This window comes from Pseudopipra pipra, chromosome Z (genome assembly GCF_036250125.1).
Source record: "Pseudopipra pipra isolate bDixPip1 chromosome Z, bDixPip1.hap1, whole genome shotgun sequence".
In the NCBI taxonomy this organism is placed as follows: domain Eukaryota; kingdom Metazoa; phylum Chordata; class Aves; order Passeriformes; family Pipridae; genus Pseudopipra; species Pseudopipra pipra.
The window spans coordinates 11205782-11228888 of record NC_087581.1 but is presented as its reverse complement, the minus strand read 5'-3'; the positions used below and the strand labels follow the sequence as shown (position 1 = coordinate 11228888).

Below are 23107 nucleotides of genomic sequence, written 5' to 3'. Positions count from 1 at the left end.
TTAATGATTAATAAAGTGCTTGTGCATGATGAAGCTCCCTCTGTTTCGAAATGCAGCAATCTGTCTGCAGCTGGGGTGTGCAGCAAAATTGCTCACAAACAATACATCAACTAACACTCTGTACCCTCATGCTGTTGCTTCCTTCCTGGAAGATTCCAGAGTTCATCTACATCTCAAATAGTGCCTTTGAGTTAAACTTCCTATATACCTATGGATTATACATCTGAAATACAGACCTGAAGGGTAGGGTCACTGAGGGGCTGCCATTAATCCTGTTGAAGAGAATCACATCATATCATAAGCAATGACCTGCGAAACAAACAAATAAACAAAAAAAGCAAGGCGGAATACAACAAAAACTCAAGCTACTTTACACACCAAAAAGAAGGCACTGTTGGACAAGCCACCAATCTGAGCATTCTCAATAGCCATGGGTATTTCTATGCTAGATTCAGGGGAAATCCGTGCCTCACTGGAACCCCACCATATGCACCCATGGAGCCAGAATTTTGGGTTTCACTCTTGATTCAATGCTCAGCCAAGCAGACTGAACTCTTTCTTCTGACTTCAAAGGGCACCGTTTCAGGCTCCGGATAAGCAGACAGGTTTCCCAAGTTTACAAGATTCATAAGAGGATCATACACAGCAAAGAAACAAAGATGAAAGAAAACAGGTATGCACCCATGAACCAAGCCACACAGGTATGTCAGACACATACATATGCATTGGTAACCACATCATTTGCAAAGTTATTAAAACATCTTTGCTTCTATCATCTTAATCAAGTCAGTGCAAGTGTTGTGGACAACTAGCTGTGTATTTCATCTGAGATACACACATGCAGCATAGCTGGGGAATGAGACTTCTCAGACAGCTGTAGAGGAGTAAATTTAGCTTGAGTTTCAGATTATGCTTTGCTAGTCACCTCTCGAAATCCAAACAGTATAAAGTAGCACTAGTGTCAGGTGAAACAAGAACAACATTTAAGAAGTTTTCTACCTCAAAATACATCAATGTAAAGTATGGAGTCCACATAACAACCTAAATACAGGAAGAGATAATACCTGTGGTACCAACAAATATGGACAGAAGCTGTGAGTCTAAGAAATTAAGATATCTCAAAGCTGTAGTTAAAAGATATTCAACCATGATGGCTTTTACCAGCACAATGTTAACAGTATTTTTAAAAGCTTAAGGCTGCAGCTATGTCTAGATTGTTTAGGTCTAGAAGCTGAAAAAATAGCTCATTAAATAGCTTTTCACATGTCAGAATAACAACACAAGTCCACGCTTCCCATTTCCTGGAAAGAATAGCCACTGACATCCTGACTCTCATCTACGCTTAAGCTTCACAGACATTCAGAACATGCATGAGACATGTTCAGAACACTTCAATGAGACACAAGTGTGACAGTGTGCAAGAAAGCAAAAAAGGGCTTGAAACAATCAGAACAGCTTCTTGAAGAACAGGACTAGAAAATATTGCTGGAATAAGACAAATAATACATCACTTTCAGCCTGATTAACTCCTTAGCTTTTGTTGTCTACTTACATCATTCTTAGACTCCCAAAATATAAGCATAGGATAAAAAGGCTCAAATCTCTGCTAAAATAAAACGTATGGGTGTTATATTACTTAGATCATATTAAAGGAGATATTCACAGCAAATTGTCTTTACTAACAACAAAAAACAAGACAACAACCTTCAAACACAAAGACTGGACCATTCCTTAAATCCTCTCCTTTACGTGAGTTTTAGCTGACAACTTCGACAGCTGGACAAATCAGATTAGGCACTAGTAGTGCCAAAAAGGAAGAGAGGATATAGTGTACCACAGTAAGAACACACAGACTGCTCATTTATAATTTTAAAATTTATTTTACTTTACATTTAAATCTTATTAAAGGTAAACAAACAAATGAAAAAACTACAATTGCTTTTTTCCAACTATTCCAAACTCAGGCCTTTGAACTTTTTAAAAGGACACAAAAGAAATGTCTCTACACAACAAAGATCCCTTTCTTGTTACCAATATATTTAAAAATACTAGTTTTTTTCCAGTTTGCATATGCCAATTTGCCTTTCTTCTTCCTACTCCCTCCCATTTCATAATCCTGTTTAGGGAAGTAACCATGTGTTTATTCAAAGTAAGCTAACTCCAACCCAGGTTCGCCTATTGCAATTCCAAACCGCACAGCACAGTTCTCATTTACCAATTCCCTTTCCTTTCTGTCTCAACAATTTGGAGATGCTGCAGGTTGTTTATAGAATATCTGCCTCAAATATCAGCCTCAGTCTTTGTACACGCTGAATAGTGGAATCAAAGATTACTACTGAACAAAATAAACCAGTTGAAGCTACAGTCATGATGATGTGTGTCAGGCTGATTTAATCCAACACCCAATAAAAGCAGGACACTGAAAAGCAAGTTTCAAGAGTTCATTTTCTATATAATTGTGTATAGTGGTCAGCCAACATTGTCATTTCACTTTTTTTTTGCCAGAGTGAACTTTGTACGTGAGTTTCTTGTCACAATTACCCTGAAAGTAAGTAGTACATGCACACAGAGTGGATACTGCAATTTTCATTCCCATGCTCCTTTTTTGGTTAATTGTAGTTTTCAGTGTATAAAACAAATTAAGAGCTGTTTAAAGGAGATCACGCCTTATTACTTTTCAAGTTGCCCCACCCAAGTTTTGTTCTCCCACACATTCAGTCAGAGCACGAGAACACAGAGATTTCAATACAATGTATCCCAACAATCTTTCCATTCCAGACCCTCACATAGCCTTTTGTACTTTAAAAACTGTTAAATGGATGCCAACTACTTAGAACATTTGGCATTAAAAAGAGGTACCAAGCCTTAATTAGCACAGTGTCTAGATTAAGACTGAGATTTTACACTACAACATATCTAGCTATCTCATCATTTTGAGCTGTATGGAACAATGACTACACCAAAATCCAAAAAGAAGACATTTTAATTAGAACTGCAAATTTCTCAACCCCCGCATGATAGTACAACAAATAAGCATTTCCAGAAATACCAGAAGTTAGAGCTGGCAATTAGCATCGGGAAATCCCAGCCTATCTTGGCTCTGCCTCTGACAACAGCTACATTTTCTGCTGAACTGCACAGTCAACTTTCCATTTTAGAAGACGCTCCGCTGTTTTAATTATTCAGTATTGAAGATATTTGGAAAAAAATCCCAGTTCTAATCTTCTTCTTGTCCAGTCAACAACTGGAGTTATTAGAAGAAAATCGGTCCACTGACAAATTGCAATATGTGTTTTTCAGATCATCTTTGGTACTCCAGAAAATGGTTCTAAAACTTTTCAGTTTTCACTTACAAATTTATGAGAGTGAAAATAATCCAAACCATCACAGCCCTCACATAATATGCCTTTTCTAGAGTAACAAAAACCAGTTAAAATCCAATCTACCTAAACAGATCACTTACGTTCCTACCTCATCTTAGTGTCATAGAGCTAGATATTTAAATGTGTGTAGGTGCCTAAAAATGTTGATGAGCATCTTGTAATATTTAAGAAGCAGGCAAAACATGTTTAGGCAAGCTTAATCTTTGCACGTTTGAAAATCCACTTTGCCATCATCTGCCTGTTTAAGATTTTAGATGTTTTTGAAGGCAGGCCACAAACTGACTAGTCACTTCAGAACACACTCCAATATCAAATATTAATAAGAGGCCTAATAAGACATCAGTAGCTCTGTTTTTGTTTTAATTGGATTATTTCAAAATCTGCTTTTCCAAGCAGAAACAGTGAAGAACTTACGTCTTACTGGGTAGAGACATTCATTCTCCATTGTGTGAATAAACTATAATTTCAGCTTTCAAGTGATAGTTCCTGGTATTACTATGCCAACTTTTTCAAGTGTTACATGTAATAGTTGCTTGCAACAATTAAAATGGTCATCCTTTTAGGTGATCAGCTTTCAGATGTTTAGAAGGTGGTAGTTTTGAGTCTGATAATGAGAAAAAAGAGATTGGGGAGAGTGGAGAAAATACAGCTTTTCAGGCAGAAGAGACTTGTTGCTTTGTGAAGACTTGTTGCTTTGTGCAATTTCTGTTGTCTACACATTCTTCAAATCTGCACATCACTGCTTAGCTTCCAGTCCACTGCTTTGCTCCCATCTAGGCATCCTCTTCATAGATTCCTAGTCTACAAGCATCCTCCTGTGACTACATATCACTTTGACAATAGTCATTTGTGACAGAGCGATAAATCTCATTCCTTCTCTCCAAATACACATGTTCACATGGCAACAGTCACCCCCAGGAAAGATTCCACAGCCATTAAGTGTGTCAAGGACAAAAGATTCTCCAGTTAATGGAGCTGGCTTCACACATAGTAAATCAGTTAAGATACAGAGATAGAGTAAAAGCATGAAGTGAGGAGTCACTCTTCTATTTAAGAGTGATACTCTCACCTCTCAGGTGTGGACTATATCAATTTTGCTAAATATCTGAATTAGAAGCCTTATTCCCTTGTGTGTTCCTGCAACCCCTTTGCTGGCATGTCCACTGTTATGCTTTTTGGGCCAATAATCCCAAGTGCTAAGCCAAGCAACAACTGCAGAAAGGGATGTCCTGCTGTTCCCCCCTACTTTGACCATTCCTCTCAGGGTTGACCCTACAGTAAGATAGAGCAGAGAGTTATCCATTTGATACTCACCCTACAAAGTGATTTTCCATCACTTTTTCCCTGAACTGACTCACTACAGGGTCAAATACCCTCAAAATGAGAAGAGCAGATATGAAAAAAGAGGCAGCAGGAAAGTCTTTTTCACAAGCTGCAAGACTGGTATCACTACACACCAAAGCAATGCCTTGACACCAAGACATATGCTTGAATATCAGCAGTTATGCTCACTTTGAATTCAGCCACTCCAGAGAAGCCTAGAGAGCTTTAATAGATCAGTGAAATTTCCTTCGTGGTCTTCATTCAGCTTCACTGCTGGAGAAGCGTTTGTGTAATTCCTGTTTCTCATACACATCTTGAAGACTTATTTCCTACTCCTCCCACTCCTTATTTCTTTTATGCTAACAGCGAGCTTACAGAGAAGGGTACTGTTCCTTACCCCAAGACACCTTCAGTTCTAAAAAATTATACGATAAAGATTTCTTCTAGAAAGGAATGAGGAAAATAGTCCGTCCATCCCTGCTGATTTTACCCTTATCTCCAGTCCAAGAGTGGTTACCATATCTTATAAATTGAGATACAAATACAACGAATTCCAATTAAAAAGACCTCTGTTTTCTCCTAAAAAATTATAGCTAAGGGCAGCTTCTAGAAAGTGAAGAGAAGGATAATTTTCCTTGCTTATCTTGCACAAAATATAGAACAGCTCCTGTTGGTTGTTTTGAATTATGCCCTTAAGGTTTGGCTTCAAAACAGAGGAAACCAGATTGTCACAGATTTAGACTGTTGTGCTCTTAGAGCAGTATATCTAAATTTTAGGTATCTGAAAAATCCTTTGTGGTCAGCTTTGTCTCCAGCCAGTAGACAGCAGCAGTATCAAACCAGCAATTACTTTCAGATGCCGCTTGATTTTGGGGAGAGGCGCACACACATTACCAAAGATAGATAAGTAAGGAATAAGTGAACCAGTGCGATTTATAATAGTGGCTGGACTAGCTGCAGCAAGATCTGGTTTCATCAGGCATGTCACTTAGCCTTTGCACCAGAGAAGCAGCCCTGCTAACTAGCATAAAAGTGTGAATGAAGTCATCCTAACAAATGGGCACACCTAACCTCCAAGTGTGATCATATATTAGCCAATGGACTGTTCCTATTACTCAAGCAGATGCCTATTAAAAGTTTTACTGGTGTAGGTGAACTCAAAATAGCAATTGCTGCCACTTGTTACAACAGGAGCAACAATGTCTGACCACAAAACTATAGCAGTTCTGAACTGAAAGGCATGTTCAGTTAGACGAGATACCGGAGATTTGTGATATTATTTTTATTTGTTGTGAAGTGGTACAGGACACTGTGCCACTGGCTGATTCAGTCTGGTGACTAGCAAAAGCCAAACACTGCTTAAGTAGCTAAAAGTGTTTTGCCCTGCATCCAAAACCAGAATATTTCTAGAATACTCTAGATATTCTAGAAAACAAAGGGTGGTTGACATATTTAGCTTGTTTATAGAGGTGGTCTTTCAAGAAACACCTCTTTCTAAACTGTAGTAGTAGAGCATCCAACAGTGCTGCTGCTAGAAAGACAATTCAGCAGCTACAACAAATGCTAACCTGTAGCTCAAAAGACTTTCTAAACAGTAACCAGCACATCTGGAGGGTACACTGCAACAGTAACTCTACCTTCTTCACTGTTACTGATGGGCATTACAGGCTGGCTAAAGACACACCACTCTGACGGCGTGCCATGAGACTATCTTTACATCAAAGCATGCACTGGGTGCATTGTGTAATTTTATTCCTGAACATGAAAACTTCTTAAGAAGCTCTATTTTCGAACCTAAGCATCTTCAGCATCTTTATCCTACATGGCTGCTTCAGGACCCCATGCAAATCTGGCCATGACAAGAAACACATCACTTCTTTCAGAGCAGAACAAAAATTTAGGATGAAGAATGAAATGTTACATTCTTCACAGATCATGGAGTTTTGTTACAAATTCCACACAATATCTGGAAAGTCAATTAAGCACAAAGTCACCTATTTCACTGACTGCTTACTAGCAGCACAAAAACCTAGAATGAGTAGGCATAGAAACAGAAGGACAAGAACAGGACTGGATACAGCAGTTCCACAGCTCCAGGGGAAGTATGCTTACCATACAAGTAGAAATCTCCACTGAGACTACTACTACTAGCAAGAGGCTACACATGATGTACAGCCCAATGTCTCTCTTAATGCCATTTGGAAAATGGTCCTGAGGACCTCCATATTTATGTCTGTCTTCCTCACTGCTCCAGCCTCATATCCACCCCTCCTATCACACTAGAGCTGATAAATCACAGCTGCCCTAATTGCTGAGTGGGTTCCTGTATTCTTGCTGACAGAGAAACCCTGCCACAGTCTGAGACATTTCGTTAAGTGCTCAAACACCACACTGATAAGAGCAGTATTATGCTTAGACAGAAGTATGATTGGGTAGTAAAGTCCTTACTAGGCTTAATCCTAAACCTGGAACAAAGTTTCAGTCTGGGCACCAGCACAACATAACTGAAGTTCTGCAGACCCTACATACATGTGTATGATTCAGTTATGGGGACCAGAGTAGTGAAATACTGTTAATTAACACAACAGGGAAGGGCCCTACAAATAGAAACAGCCTACTCCGTACTGTACTCAGGTGTTGCCTTTGTGCTTGGAAAAAGATTTTCTTCTCTGTAATTCATTAACCTACAAGCTTATCAAGGTAGGAGTGAAGAACTTACTTCCAGCATGGAAACCAGCAGTCAAACTGAGCAGAAATACTTACGTCACTCTTCCTGAACTTTGCTTTTAAGCTCTTCATGCTGATCACATTCAACCTTCCAAACCTTTGAGGAGCTTTTTATCCTTCTTCAATATCTAAACAAAAAAGAAAGAAAAATAAGATTCCAACTCGATACCATTCAGTTCACTAGCAGCCAAGTCTGAATTGAATTTGCATACCTATATCACCCTTTGAGGATTTAGCCCTCAAGCTCTAAGAAAGATTAACAGCTAGCTAAGGAAACGTTCTGTTTCTCCAGACTTAAAAACAAGCCTAAGTCTGACCACTGAAGAACAGAACAAACCTTTACCAAAAGCTCAAGTATGTATCACATTATACTAGCTACGTCTCTACATAATTAGATCACCAACATGTTCACGTATGAGCAGATTTCTCTGCCCAGTGCTTATTTTAACCTTATCACCAGGGTAGCCATCTGTGAAGTGGCAAAAGTAAAGTCACTCATTAAAACTTCACTATCCTTTCACCATGGGCCTGCACTGGGTAACGGAAGTACCACCACTATTGTATGCACAAGCCTAACCACTAACCAAATTCAAAATTATACTTAAACCATGCATGACACACACTAGGATAGCTCAACACAACATAGCAGATAGAATCATCTGAGCAAGAGAGAGGTTACTCCTGGAAGAATTGTTTTAGATTCTTCCTTATAAGAAATTTTATCTGTATTCTTAGAGTCATAGCTGCTTATAACTTGGCAGTGCACTATCACAGTCGTGTTCCCCCTTCCTCCCTTTCATGCAGAGAAAACCAGCAGTTGAACAAACATATAAAACTAGTGCAACAGACAAGCTGCAAACTCTCACAGAGGAATGGGGTGCCAGTGTCTAGAGCAAAGTTTTCTACAGAAATCTTCAATTACACCACATATTGCTTACCCAGGACAAACCTAACAGTGAAGAGCATGCTAAAGCAGCATGGCAATGTGCTTTTTCCTACAGCACAGCAGAAAAACTTAATGAAGGAGCGACATACATCTGGATTGGCAAATGCATCCATGTAAAAATGTTCCACGTTTCTTGTCTTACAGTATGCTTACTGAAAATAATTAGTAACTTTCATCTGCAAGTTCTAGCTGCTATACAAATTCTTTCTGAAGGAACAGTTTAAAGTAAAGGATGTTCAGCTGTATAAACTTCCTCCCTCCACCCTAGAAGGAAAGTAGAAGAAGTTTTACAAATCTAGTCAGATAAATAAATAACTGAAATGAGGACTGGAGCATAAATTCAAATAGGTCACGCAGGGTCACTATGTTTCACATTACTCTTCAGAAACAGTCGTTTACAGTTTGATAAGCAAAGTGAGACTCAATTGTTTCATAAAAGTACATCTCATTATTATGAGGCAAGCTGCTATGTAATCATCATCACTCTACTACTAGTTTTAAAATTCCAACTATGCAGTATACTCTTAGTAGAATATATATGAATGCTTCTACAAAATACAAAGCTAAGTACCAGTCAGGAATAGCAATTAGTACTAAGTAAACACGTCATTTAGTTCAACCCCATATTTATCTGATAACCAGTTAGGACAAACTCAAGCACCTTTCCTCAAAAAAACCTCAAACAAACAAAAAATCCCATATAGTATGAACACACAAACACATTTCCCACAGGCCACACCCCTCCAACAGGTAACGATAGGTAATGTGGATGGGGTAATTCTGTAAGTTGTTAAATATCATTAAATCTAATTAAATTACTGTAAGTCTAATTAAGCAGTCATTTTGAAGTCATGTCAGATTCCTGACTGATTCCAGGCATATGAAGAGGGGTTTCATCCAAAGTTCTCGCATTTAATCACAAGGAGAATGGGCTTGTGGCATTTTGTTTAATTCTCTAGTATGCAAAAGGAAAAAAGGAAAATAGATTTTGCAACTTTTCACTCCGTGACTTAACTGACAATTTCTTAGCTCCTTCTTGGGCTGAGTGGTGTATTTGTAAAACAGTAATAATCTTTTGGTTTGTAATAAAAAATTGTAACAATCAAAAAGAAGGAATTATTTCATGTTGCCCTCAGAGAAGCATACTGCTTTATTTCTGCTACACCTACTCAAACTTTGGAGGAAGTGTTTAAATTGCACAACAGCTGTCACAACCTGCACTGGAAAGGAGCCTGAAACTCAGCAAGAGACTAATAATCTCCTAGACCATCCTCTAGTAACACTAAGGATGATGAAAACTGCAAAGACCAGAAATGCCAGGGTACAGACAAGACAAATACCATTACTTATCTGGATTTCTTTACATACAACATGAAAAAAAAAAAGAAAGAGAGAGAGAAAACGTAGGACAAAACCCCAAGCTGCTTTTAAAACTTTTGCGAAAAACAAAAAACCCTGACAATATAAAGGAACTTTAAAGATGTGAAACATTATGTAATATCCCATGAAATCCAAAATTCAACAGGACTTTTTATTTTAAAACTGAAATATATTTGACTAAAAAAAGTGAACTGTTTAGTCAGACCAGTTAAAATATAAAGAAATCCTATGCGTGGGCAATTGAAAACAAGAAATCTTTCCTCACATACAGATTGCCAAAGAATTGTCTGCTGTAGCCTTTCTCCTTCCTACTCCCTCACCATTTTTGTCTCCTATGGATGACAAAATTTGTTATCACTCCCAAGGAGAACAAAATACCCAACTACAAGGCTAGGGGAGAGATGACAACTCCTTGTAGGAATACACACAGAACAGCTGCAAAGCTGGGCTCTCTTCTCTGAGGAACCGGTAATAGAGTCTAACTAACAAGATCTGCAAGCACTCCCAATATGTTAGTTTTCCCCCTTTGAGGAAGGAAGAAGTGTTTCTATCAGAAGACAACTTGTTTTTCCCACAGGATACTTCACCTCTTGCCTAAGTGCATTTTATACATTGAATGTGAAACTCAAATCCTCAGCATAATCAAAAAACCATGCACAAGCACACAAAACCAGCATTCCCAAGCTTAGTATGTGTCACATCTGTGCTTATCCCATAAGAAAAAGTAAGCACAAATATTAATATTACAGTTTAAGCATTATAATGCCCATAATCCTTCAACTGTAGAGACAGAAATGTGTGGAGAGGGCTACCTTTTCTTGGCACTGTTTAAAGGAGGAAGTCGTCTCTCACAGGGTGTAATTATTGGAATTTATGCAAAAAGAGGTCAGCATCCTGATTCAGCAGAGCTTTATGACAACTGTTCATTTGCCAGAGGGGGGATAAAAGGAAGTACCATTAATACTCTTGATAGGAAGTGACTACTAGAAATTCACTAGGGAGCATGAAGACACTTCAAAACAGTATTTCTGCAATGAATCACAGGTACTAACAAGAAGCATTCTCTACTAATAGTGGCATTTCTCTGCTTTCAGAACAAATGTGGTAATAAATACCGAGAGCTGTCCTTTTATAGCTGCAGCAAGTTAGTAGCAGAAAAGTGCTTAACTCCAGGGATACTCAACAGCTAATGCCGATCATGTGCTTTTAACCATTAGATCCAAAATTAAATATCTAGTCCTCCATCTCATCTGCCTTTAGCTTAATGTTAAGAAATGGCCTTGAGGAATACAAGCCACAATAACATCTTTAGGTTGGTGGTAAACCTATCTAGTTCAAACAAGAGACATTGAAGTGGTGGTAATCTTTGGCCTCAATAATTTCACTGTGACTGTGTTTTAATACACAATACAATCTTTAGGTTTAAACGTAGGAAACAGATTAGGATAATCTTCCCCACTGATTTACAGCGAGATTTGTGGAAACCACAGTAAACAATAATACTGATATTTTTTCCCTTTCATGAAATTGCATTAAAATCAGAGTAAGGCCTTTCAAACAATGTTACAATTAACTCCTTGAACAGTCAAAGATCCAGTGATGCAACAGTGAAAAGCCGTAGTTTCACTAAGTAAAACTACAAGTTTACAGTACAACCATATATAAATCCCATTAATGAGAGTCATGCTAATGAGAGTCACTCTTTACTGATTGATAAGTGTTGAATTCAATTAATTTAGGTGTCAAAAATCTTGCATCTCTTTCAGAACACCCTGAGAATCCTCCATCTCACACAAAGCAATTCCAGAGCAAAGCGCAACTCATGTTGTCGACTAATTTCCCCTTCCCCTCCCAAAAATACTTCAAAAAACTTTTTTAACCATGAGAGGTTACAGAAGATATTTACAGACTCCACACCAGATCTGGCAACATACATGGGGGGAAGGGGAAATGAAAAAAGGGTCTGGAATGCAAAAGAGTCCTGTTGACGCTAGACACTTAAAACCTCCTTTGTGTGAATACACCTAGTCACAGGGAAAAATAAGGGGCCCCAGACGCATCTTCCCCCAAAGAACAGCATCATCCTTATTCTCTGGATGATCACTTTGTAAATCACAAGCCCTGCTCGACCCGGAAACACAAGCCTAGCAGCAGCCAGCACTGCAGTGCAGCCAGAGGCATCAACATTAATGTATCCCTTCTGCTGCTCACCTTCACTACCCCACTTTGCAAATGCTTCACGTGCCTGAGCTCCCCTGACCTACCATTCAATGCTATGAACGTCCTCCAACCTAAGCTCTTCCTTAGCCCTACCAAAGCCACAGTACTGCCTGGAGGCATTACCCATTGCCCAGCCTCTTTGATTTCCACACGAAGGCAGCAACCCCACTGTCCTAAAAAAATAACCACTGAACACTTCACCTCTGACTACCTTCCTATTTCCATCCAGCTGAGCATATTCTTCCACTTCTCAGGCCAAATCAGAAAAGCATGTATGATGTGACCAAAAGCAACAGGAACATTTCCCCACTCTTTATCAGCACAGCTCGGTTTTTCCATCTTGAGTAACCCACCCTACCATAGGAAAAGTCAAATAGAACAGAATTTTTTAAACTCAATGTCACCTATAAAGACAATTCTTGGCTTGGTTAATCCACTATTACTTACTAATGAAAACACACTGAAAAATGCACTGAGAAGCCCAAACACTACACAAGAGTGGGAGTGATTTATATACAGTTAATCCCACTCTAAATAGAATCAGACATCAGAGATAGCAAGGGCCTTGGGTAACTTAGTACAATCCCACTATCTGCTCACAAATCACTGGCAAGGATGTGCTGAACTGTACAAATTTGAGCATTTGAGCCCAAAAGTTAGAGCTCCATAGATATTGCAACACTAACAAATCTACGGCTATTGCTCCTCCCTGCAGAAGGCTTTGCAGCAACTCTACCCTTACACTTCCTTTTGATATTCAGAATTTTCAAATGTTAAATTTCATTTTAATGGATTTTAATGGATTCAGCTGAAGCAGTACCAGCCTCTGTGGATTTCATACAACCAACACAAACCCAGACAACAAGGAAGACTGTGGATGTGGGGGGTATGTGCAGTTTGTTAAACAGTGTATTCAAATGCATTTCTTGACAGCAAGAAGAAAGCTTGCAACAAGAAGGCCTTAGACACAGTGAATTACAGGAAAAGGTTTGAGAAAAATCAAAATGTGACATTGCCCTGATCTGTTTACTTGGCACATTAGACAGGACTTTGGGCAAAATTCTAGCTCAAACGAAGTCCAGGCAAATTTGTCATTCACTCATTACATACAACTTTGCTCTGTTCTCACTCCAGTTCTTTTGTCTGGAAATGTCTGTCAACACACACTCAGCTCAATGAAGAGCACAGCAAAAGAGACAAGACTTGCATGAACTGGAACATACCACTGTCTTTCTCTGCTTTCAATTTCCCTGTCTCTAAAACAAAAAGGCCCCCTCTTGCACGCCCCTCAATTTTGAGACATCTCCGTTAGTTTGGTCATACATAAGACAGGCTGCAGTCCTGAAGACTTTTCCATGTTCAATGCTTACTTCAACAGGATGAGACTCGAAATGAAGCATCCAGCTACAACTAGAAAAAAGAAAAATCACTGCAAAATCACACTAGTGAAATGTCAGTTCTTCAATGAGAAACCCACATAGGTAACAGCAGCTAGCACTTGTTTATACTTACTCCTTTCCTAATATTCTGTTATAAACCATCCAACTTCATGTTCTTCAGAATCGACAAGCACAACAAACTGTACAGTTGCAGTGTTAATTCTATGGAGAGACATATCCATGACTTTATAGATATACTGAAATAGCCTAAGGCAGAGCAGTCATCTATCAGGGTTGGAGACAGAAAGACAGGAACATCAAAGCAATTTAAATAAGACACTTGACAAGCCCCACTCCCATAAGTGCCTTGGAAGAGTATTCTACTGAAAGTAGTCCAGAAATTCCTTCAGGGACTGTGCTGATAACACAGCTCCCCTATTCAGCTATCAAGTTCTTGGGCAGAGAAAATATTTTAGCTGATGAAAATGGAGTATTTTTTTTTTTACACTTCTTAAAAATGTGTTTCCATCCTTCAATAAAAAGCACTAGAAATTCAGATATTTTCTGTTCTGGAAGACTATCTATGCTATGAACTAGCAGGACATCAGCAAGATGAACACTGGCATCTTGGTAGACAGTATCTGTGGAATGGTACCTCTGCTGCTGTTCAACAAGATCTGTCCAGGCTAGAGAGTGGGGCAGAGAGGAACCTCGTGAAGTTCTACAGAGGCAAGTGTGGGGTCCTGCAGCTTATGAGGAATAACTTCATGGACCAGTACAGGTTAAGGGTTTGCCTGCTGAAAAGCAGCTTGGCTGAGAAGGACCTGGGAGTCCTGGCAGACAGGTTAACAATGAGCCAGCAGTGTGTCCTTGTGGACAAGAAGTCTGGTGGTATCCTGGGGTGCATTAGGAACAGTGTGGCCAGCACACTGAAGGAAGTTATCCTCCTCCTTTGCTCAGGCCATATCTGGAGTGCTGTGTCCAACTCTGGGCTTCCTAGTGCAAAAAAGACAAGGAACTACTGGAGAGGGTCCAACAGAAGGCTACAGATATGTAAGGGGCTGGAGCACCTCTTTTCAGAGGAGAGGCTGAGAGAGTTCAGCTTGATTAGCCTGAGAAGAGACAACTGAGAGGGGATCTTATCAATGCTTATAAATACCTTAAGGATGGGTGTCAAGAAGATGAGGCCAGACTCTTTTCAGAGGTATGGCCTTTCTGCAAGGTATGGCCTTGTCCTTCCTTTCAGTGAAGGACAAGGGGCAACAAGCACATAATGAAACACAGGAAGTTCCATCTGAATATGAGGAAGACCTTCTTTACTTCTTTACTTTGAAGGTGACGGAGCACTGGCTGCCCAAAGAGGCTTTGGAATCTCCTTTTCTGGAGATATTAAAAATCTGTCTGGTCATGATCCTGTGCAACCTGCTCTAGCTGACCCTGCTTTAGCAGGGTGGCTGGACTAGATGATCTCCAGAGGTCTCTTCCAACCCCAGCTATTCTGTGATATTAGTGATAATCAAGTGATGGCTATCTCATTTTCTTCAGGTTCTAGAAACATATTTAATAGCAGCAGCACTAGGTGCTGCACAAATATTGGGGAAGATGTAGTGTTTAAGATACTTCTCCTAGCCTTCACAGACTTATGAATCTTCAGATCTCCCTTTGAGTTATTCAGGTAAGTCATTGTAAAAAAGGTCCTCAGGAAGCACTTGAGTGTCAAAACTCCACAGAGATATTTCAGGGTGCTCCAAAGTGCCTTTGGGAAGTCAGACATCTGCAATAACCAGCTGTAGTTCCCTGCCTCTCAGCAATTATGAGTAAAGAAATGGAACGTCCTCAACTACTGAAGTTACAGAGTCACAAGCAGACCAGCATACTAATTCTTTTTTCTATTGTAATGACTGAACAAACTTGGCTCTTCCTCCACTTTACCCATTTCCCCTATATATAGAAAAACCAACCAACCAAAAAAACCAAATCTTGGTTTACAATATTTTGAGTACTAGCAATGGCTTCCAGGCACAAAACCAAGGGACAGCTATGACAGCTTTAGAAAATATATACAAGTTATTACAGCCCTCATCTTAAATGCAAGATCTGCCTGCAGAGGAAAGACTTGAGTCAAGACCTAAAACTTCCCAGGAAGATACACTAACCATGAGTCTCTCTCCTTCAGAGGTGATCACCTCAAGTTCAGCACACTGACTACCACCATCACCTTCCAGGCATTACTGGCCATCCTGTCCTGGACCTCAACACAAGGGAAGAATGCTTGCTTTCATTGCTGTGTTCTTCCACTCCAGCAGTCCTTGGCAAGTACCTGGGCTGGTGGTTAGTCCTAAGTGCCAGAGGGGAGCTTTAGTTGCTCCCACAATTTGCCAAACTTCCTTATGTCTCTGAGAGTTTGACTGTGACAAGCTCTGTTCTAATATATTACCTGAATTGCAGCTATTTGCACTACTTCCTCTGTATCCTAAAAGTGCGTGATTAGATGACTCTCCAGATGAGACTCCAAATGACAGCTAGGATTGACAACTCTGAAAACAAGGCTCAAGCTACCTCAAATGCAGAGCTTTCACCTGCACACATTCACATGCACCTAGAAAGTAACTCCAAAAAATGCTGGCAAGTGAACAGGCTTCTCAGACATGCAAGAAGTATATACACAGCATGAGAGCCAACCGCTCAAATCTATAACCCCAGAAAATGATACAGATTGCTATGCTTCCACCTTGGAATTTTCAGTAGTCTACTATGTCTGCCATTAAGTAAGACACCAAAGCTTTGAATTTATTTGTTCTAGTTTTCCTTGATTTTTTCTTTGTAGTTATTCCAAGCATTACCCCTGTGCAAAAAGAACCAGCCCACAATCAGCTCCCAAAAGGAATGTGATTAGGGTATTGTTGCAGGATTTAGAAATTACCAACATCTTACACAAGAACTAGCTTTTATGTTTCTCCAATCACAGCTTCTCCCTCAAAAAAAGACAAAGTCCTCAGCAGAGAAGTGGAGAAGAAAAAGTGCACAAAGAAAGAGAGAAAGAGATGAGGCAAGTCAGTGTACCCTCTTGTGAAATGCTTACATCACTTCATGAGATGAGCAGGCTCCTGCCTAGTCTTCTCTCCACTTGATGTTATCTATCTATCTCTTGGTTCATGGAAGCAGAGGGGAGGAGGCAGCATTTTATTGCTTTGCTAGAGGATACACTCATGGAAGAGGGAAGAGAATAGCAGAGGGCCAATATTTTTAGAGACTGGAAGGATGGATGTCTGCTACTGCATAGTGACTTCTTGGCACTGAGCTTGGCTCCAGCTCGAGAACCCTGAGATCATACCAAGTGTCGTCCTACTCACATGCTCTTTCACTCTGGTTCATACGGCTGTTATGCGATTCTTCTATCAGTAAATAAAATCTCACTGACAGCTTTGCATGAGTGGCACAAGACAAGAGCCAAGCAGGTCATTGACAGATATTTACTAAATTCAGTTACACCTAGTTAATCCCAGACATCACAAGACCTTTCTAAAATGGTGTATATGTAGTTTTTAGTGTTTGATTTTTTTTTTTTTTTAGATAAGGCACACTAATCTTCAACACGCTAGGGTAAAGGAGAAGGGAAAAAAAGGAAAGAAGAGACTACAGTTTCTACCAAAGTAGCACTAGAGTGGAAGCGTTTTGTATCAGTTGTGTAATAAGCACATTTATATTCACTATAGAAACAAAAGGGAAAATTTTTCAGAGATCCTGAAACGTTGTTAAGGCAGAATTTAATGACTCTCTTCATACGGATAAAGTCAAGAATGTCACAAGTGGCGACAGCAGACTGTAGATGGCTCATGCTGCCAAACGCTGTGCTAGAGAAAAATCTTTCCCGTGCCCTGTGGGAAGTTAGAAGCACAGGTTCCTGGTTAAACTCGATACGATTCCTTTAGCAGACTACCTAAATTTTTTTTAGCAGCTACAGAAAATCTGGATCCTTTAAGCCCGCGCTGCCAAGGGAAGGCGCAGCCCCTCCGTGTGCCCGTGGGGTGCGAGGAACCGGGGGTGGCAGAGAGGTGCGGGGAGCCCTTCCCCGGGCTCCCCCCAAGCCCCCGGGGAGAGCACCGAGACACCCTTTCCGACCGGACCGAGGAATTTGAGAGTCCCCCCAGGAGCGGATTTAATCCCATCAGGGCGCCCCGGGAGCGGCACTGCCGGGGCTCGGCCGGACCCGGCTGTCAGGGACCGGCGACCCCCGTCCCTGGGCGGCGGGGGCGGCTCCGCCCGGGGCTCAGGGACCCGCGGAGACTCCCGAGAGGCGGGCAGGGGTGCAGGGCGGGGGACCGGCGGTGCCACCGCTCAGCCCCGAGGGCAGTTGTCACTGCCAGCCACGCATCTTGAGAGGAAAGGAAAAAAAAACAGACAAAACATAAAACCACGAAGTAAATAAAAAGAAATAGCCAAGCGCCGGTGACTCACGGGCTGCGTCCCCGCGCTGCTCTCCGCTCCCCCCGCACCGGCCAAACGGGGCTCTCCGGCAGGGAGGAGGGAGAAGTTCCCTCCTGTTGCACCCTGCGGGGGGTTCCCCCGCTCGGGCTCCTCGGGGGGAAGCGCCCGGCGGCCGCGGAGCCCCCGCGCCGGGCGGCGGAGGCGGGAGCAGGTGGGCGCCGCACACAAAGCCCCATTCACAGCGCCCGCCGCCGCCGAGCGCGCACGGACCCTCCTCCTCCTCCTCCTCCTCCTCCTCCTCCTCCTTCTTCTCCTCATCCTCCTCCTCGTCTTCCCGCCGCCGCCTCCCGCCGAGCCGCGCTCTCACCTCATGGAGCAGCCACGTTCCGCTACGCCCGCGCGAGTGTCCCGGGAGCCGCGCACGGAGCGATCCGGGCGCTGCCGAAGGGCGGAGCGGCGGCGCCCCGGGACACTCGGGGGCGGGATGGGGCGGGATGGGAGGGGGCGGAACATCACCGCGCGGCCACGTGACCGCGGGGGCTCCGGCCCCCCGCGGGGAAGGGGGGGGCGGAGAAGGGGCGCGGGTCCCTCTGTGTGCCCCTGCCCGGAGGAGGGGCTGCTGAGGGGAAAGGGTCCGCTGGGGGGGCTTGTGGGGGTCGCTTCAGGGAGACCACCCTGCTGGCTCAGGGCTGGAGCGGGGGTATGTGTGGGAAGGGTGTGTGTGGAATCACGGAGTATCCCGGGCTGGAAGGGACCCCACGGGAATCATCAAAGTCCAGCTCCAGGCCCTGCATGGAACAACCCCAGGAATCACACCATGTGCCTGAGAGCACTGTCCAAGTACTTCTTGGACACCGTCATGCTTGGTGCTGAGGAGTCTTTTCCAGTGCCCAAGTACCCTCTGAGTGAAGAACCTTTTCCTGATATCCAACCTAAACCTCCCTTAGACTCAGCCTCCCACCATACCCTGAAGTCCTGTCACTGGTCACCAGAAAATGGAATCAGTGCCTGCCCCTCCTCATGAGGAAGTTGTAGACTGTGATGTGGTTTTCCCTCAGTCTTCTCTTGTCCAGGCTGAAGGTGGGTGACAAGTTGCTGCCACCTCTGGATGCCTTCAGGTCTCCCCAGGAGAAAGCTGGGGGTGGGAGGCAAATGTGTGTCAAATTCTTCAAGAAGCACAAGTGCCTCAGCACATGCAGGAAGTCCTGAACTTTGGTTCTCTCTAAAGCTTCCCTGTGCATCAAATTCCTCTTTTTCAGACTCCTAGGTAGGAAGAATTGCTTCAGAAGAAAGAAAGTGTGCTATGACTATTGTAGTGCTTGGTTACATAGTAGCTATAGGTCAGAGAATCACGAGTGGGCTTTATAGGTGTACCAAGGTTCTGATTCACTGGATGTGCTTCAGAAGTCTCTTTTCTGTGTAGGCCAAACCCTTCTTCTTAAAGCTGAATCTCCAGAGTGCCCTTTCTTGAGTATTCTGGCAAGCTGATGGAAAACCACCTTGATATCTCACCAAAAAGATCACCTATGCAACACCTTGGGCAATGTGTCAACAAATTAACCTGTTAAGCGAGTTGGTGAGCCTCTGCCTGTAATCTCACCACAGAAGTCCTACCAGTGCTGCTGCCTATCATGTCCTCCCAGAGCTGCTTCCCATGGTGTCCTGCTCATCTACTGGTCCCACTCACCACAACTGGGTTGCCTGCCTGCGAAGTTCTCCTTCAATCTCTGTGATCACTCTTATCTTTGTTCTCAACACTATCCACACCTTCTAAAGTGGCAAACAGTACAGGGAGGAAATGAGCACTTCAAAACTTCAGATCTTTATTGTAATAGTGGCAAGTATTGTTATTAAACAAATACACTTGATTATCACCAGAAGCACACTTTCCTCTGCTAATCTGCAGTTCTTACCTTGGTCAATTTGTTCTGCATGTGTTTTACCTCTGAGGATAGCCATCATTGTGCCAGCACTGTTTCCTCTCTTTTTTCTTATAAAAAAGACACACCCCAAAATGTTAATCTAATATAGTTAACAATGAGAATTTAATTCACATGAAATAGAAAAAAAAAAAAACAGGAAAAAACATTTCCCTGCAATGCTAGCTCATCAGCTACAAAACATGTCACATTTATTATTGAATTATTTTTAATTACTGTTATTTTTAAAAGCCAAATATATGTGTACAGTATGGTTAGAAAGTCTCCTAAGTACTTGTACCAACAGCAGTAAAATTCTTCATGATCATGTGTTTCTAACATGAAAATGTTGGTTAGTCACTATCTCTTGCATTTGAATAGTTTGACCAGGTAGCATTTTTATTTCCATTTTCAATGCCAGCATATAATAAAGAAGGAGTTTGGATATGTTTGCATGGGATGCTCACATATAAAATGACACATGAATAATAGATACTACCTTCTGTCTACAGTATTGTAAAATGCTCAGTTCTTGAGAACTGGGAAATACCATATTTACTGGTTCCCAGAGAAGGATTGTTCATCATCTTATAAACTGTGGACTAGGATAAAGGCTTTGGGCTTTGTTGTGACAGCAAGCTTAAATGCATTAAACCGAACTGATCTGTCTGACAGAATCTGACTGCCTTCTAGGTTAAGTCTCCTTGCATGGAACACTGTTCCTTAAACTTTTCTTTCTGAGCCCCCTTTTGGGTTTCCCTCCAAGGGTCAGGCGTTGCCTCTCATTCAAAACATGCCTATGTAATTTTGGGGCTGAAGCCTCTGCAGTCAGAGGACAAGGCTGGGAGCTGGGTGAGCTCAGCTCTATTTCAAATTTTGCCCTCAGTGTGCTGTAGGACTCTGCCATAGTCATGTTTTTCCACCTGTGCTTCTACTATGGGATGTATGCAACTTTTTGAGAGTTTCATTGAATGCTCAGGCATAAGCTAACAGAAATTGTTAGTAAGACAAAGAGAATGTAATCTGCAAGAGACAGAAGGTAAAGTACATCCTACACAAGCAGCTTCTCTCAAAACCTAAGTATTAGCACCTCAGCTGTGTCACAGCCTTCGTGAGCCTCTCTGTTCCTTTGTAGAGCAGGCATGAGGCGAGGATGGGAGAGGAAAAGAACATCCTCGTCTGCTCAGTCTCCTGGAAAATGTGAGGGTTTGAAGTCAGTTTTGACTGGGAGTTGGCTGCCCATGGTGAGGACATAATGAAACCACCCATGCATTCCTCACCACTACTCCAGAAGGGAGAGGCCTGGAAGTGGCTTAAAGGTGTCTTTAATCACATCTTCTCACTCTGTCTTGATAGCATCTGCTAATTAGCTTACTTGTTAATTTTTTTTTTATTCTGCTCCTGGCTAGTTGTTAAAATTTTTTCTGCTGCCTCTGGCTACTGCCTTTGGCAGAACACAAAGCACTGGTCACATCTCAGCCTAGAAATTATTTGCAAAGGAAATCACACTCCCAAGCTGGCTGATCATTTCCCTGCTTCCTTCAAGCAGCTTAAACCTGTTCTATCAGCTGTAAATGCTGCATTTTTTACTTCCCTTGTTAGACTTGTTCTGATCTAATTATTTTCAATTGGAATCTAATTTGTTTTACTAATACTGGCTGTTATTTTTTGGTGAGGTACAATTTAAATAAAGTTTGGGTTTAGATTTTGAGACATAGTTTTTTCCCAGACTGTTCTTTGCTTACAGCAAAATATTTTTTTCATTCTTTGTAACAGATGTCCCCCTTAAATGCAGGAATCTCTGTGGTAACAAGCGGGAGAGTTAAAAAGTGTCATTTTTATCTGCTCCCACCAGAGCGCTTTCTTTTTTTAATAACTTGTTAGCACAGAAAGGAGGTGCTTGATGCCTCTTCACAATATGGTATGTTTCAGAAAACTTGGTTGAGAATTTTTTGCCTTTACTGTTTCTGTGCTCTCGATATGGCAACTACAATGGGCCTGACAGGGTCAACACAGGGAAACACTAGAAATTTAAGAAACTCACAACTGGAGCTGCTCAGACTGAGCTCTTAACTGAGGCAGAATCTTCAGAGAGAGGAAAGCCTACCGAGAAACTTCTTTTACTTTGAACTGAACTTTCAAAGGGTTAAGGAAAAATCCAGTAGTACTTGCAGGGAATTATCTAGATTATTTCAATTCATTTGAAAGATGGGTATTTCCTCTGCCTCCACCAACCTTCCTTCTTTCTCATGGTTTTTACATCTGCACTCTGCTTCTTGCACCTTTCTGCATGGAGTGCTAGTTTATAATTTGACCTCTTCAGGGTCCCAGGTGACATTTCTAGGAGAGCTCCAGAGAAATTCAAGTTGTTTTGCCTTTGTGATTCTTCCTGCAAAGGAGGACCCTGGTTTGCCATGGCCACAAGTGGCACCATGAGGCTGGACTGCCCTGCAAATCTGAATACTCCTCTCTGACAAAGGAGCAGAAATCAGGAGCCAAGGGAGGAGGCCAGGCTGTCTGTGTCACTGTTGCTAAGTCCTTCAGTGGTTTTGCCACAGAGATCAGCTGGGGAACTGGCCTTAAACAGCAGCCTTACCTGGCTGGGACTGAATAGATGCTCCAGTTAGGAAAAAGAACAATCCTCCAGAAATGTAGCTTACTCTTCTCTGCCTGTGAGAAGGACATTATCTGCCTCTGGATATAGTTTTCATTTCAGTTTGTAGCTGCTGAAATATACAAAAGGGATTAATGCAATCCTTCTTAAGTACAAAGAGTAAAAATTGTCTTACTTTTTCCTTTCTTTTTCTCACATGATTATGGAAATCCATGCTTGCATGTTAGTGCCTTTGATATGAAAGTGCTTTTTGCAGGTTTAACTAGGAGAAAAATAGTTTCTTGGCCTTTTCACTATCATTCAGCGTAAAATAAGTTTATCTTTTATATCTTCTCTGTAGGGACAAACTCAGCGTGGAAGTGGGCTTGATGATCTATTTCCCACAGAGCCTAAGAATTGCTCCATATCATATTTAATTCTGAAATTACTTTAAAAGCACAAGTCCATGGAAACAAAAAAAAGAGGATTACACACTCCTTACACAAGCAGATTGAGCTCAAAATGGCAGAGCATCTATGTGAATAATTTAAAAAGGGAAAAGTGTTTCATTTCTTCTTATAGAAAAGCTCATTGAGTAGAAAGACAATTGTCCAAACAGGCAACAAGACCTTTGGAGGTCAAGGGCAAAGCTTTGTTAGAAGCCCATCCCAGAATCAACAGGGCATATTTCAGGTTCAATACCATGAATACTGTTTATGTGTAGCATCCTCTGCTTTGTCTTTTCTGCCAAGAGTGCTTCCTTCTCATTTGCACGGGGCCATGTGCATTTGGGCTTGCTCAAGCTTTCC

General features: G+C 41.7%; 1 protein-coding gene across 3 annotated transcripts in view; it reads right to left on the bottom strand.

Annotated features, from left to right (window-relative positions):
* RAI14 (retinoic acid induced 14) overlaps window positions 1-18266 on the bottom strand; it is an 87739-nt gene extending 69473 nt beyond the window's left edge. For 2 of the 3 annotated variants that reach the window (XM_064642595.1, XM_064642597.1), the window contains exons 1-2: window positions 18154-18266; window positions 7470-7561 (exon numbers count right to left, since the gene is read on the bottom strand). In XM_064642595.1, the coding sequence (XP_064498665.1) occupies window positions 7470-7505 (36 nt within the window). In that variant the 5' untranslated portion in view covers window positions 7506-7561; window positions 18154-18266. Of the gene's footprint in view, window positions 1-7469; window positions 7562-17816; window positions 17965-18153 lie in introns of those variants that run through there. The other variant, XM_064642596.1, reaches the window with a different exon arrangement.
* Between the last annotated feature and the right edge of the window lie 4841 nt (window positions 18267-23107).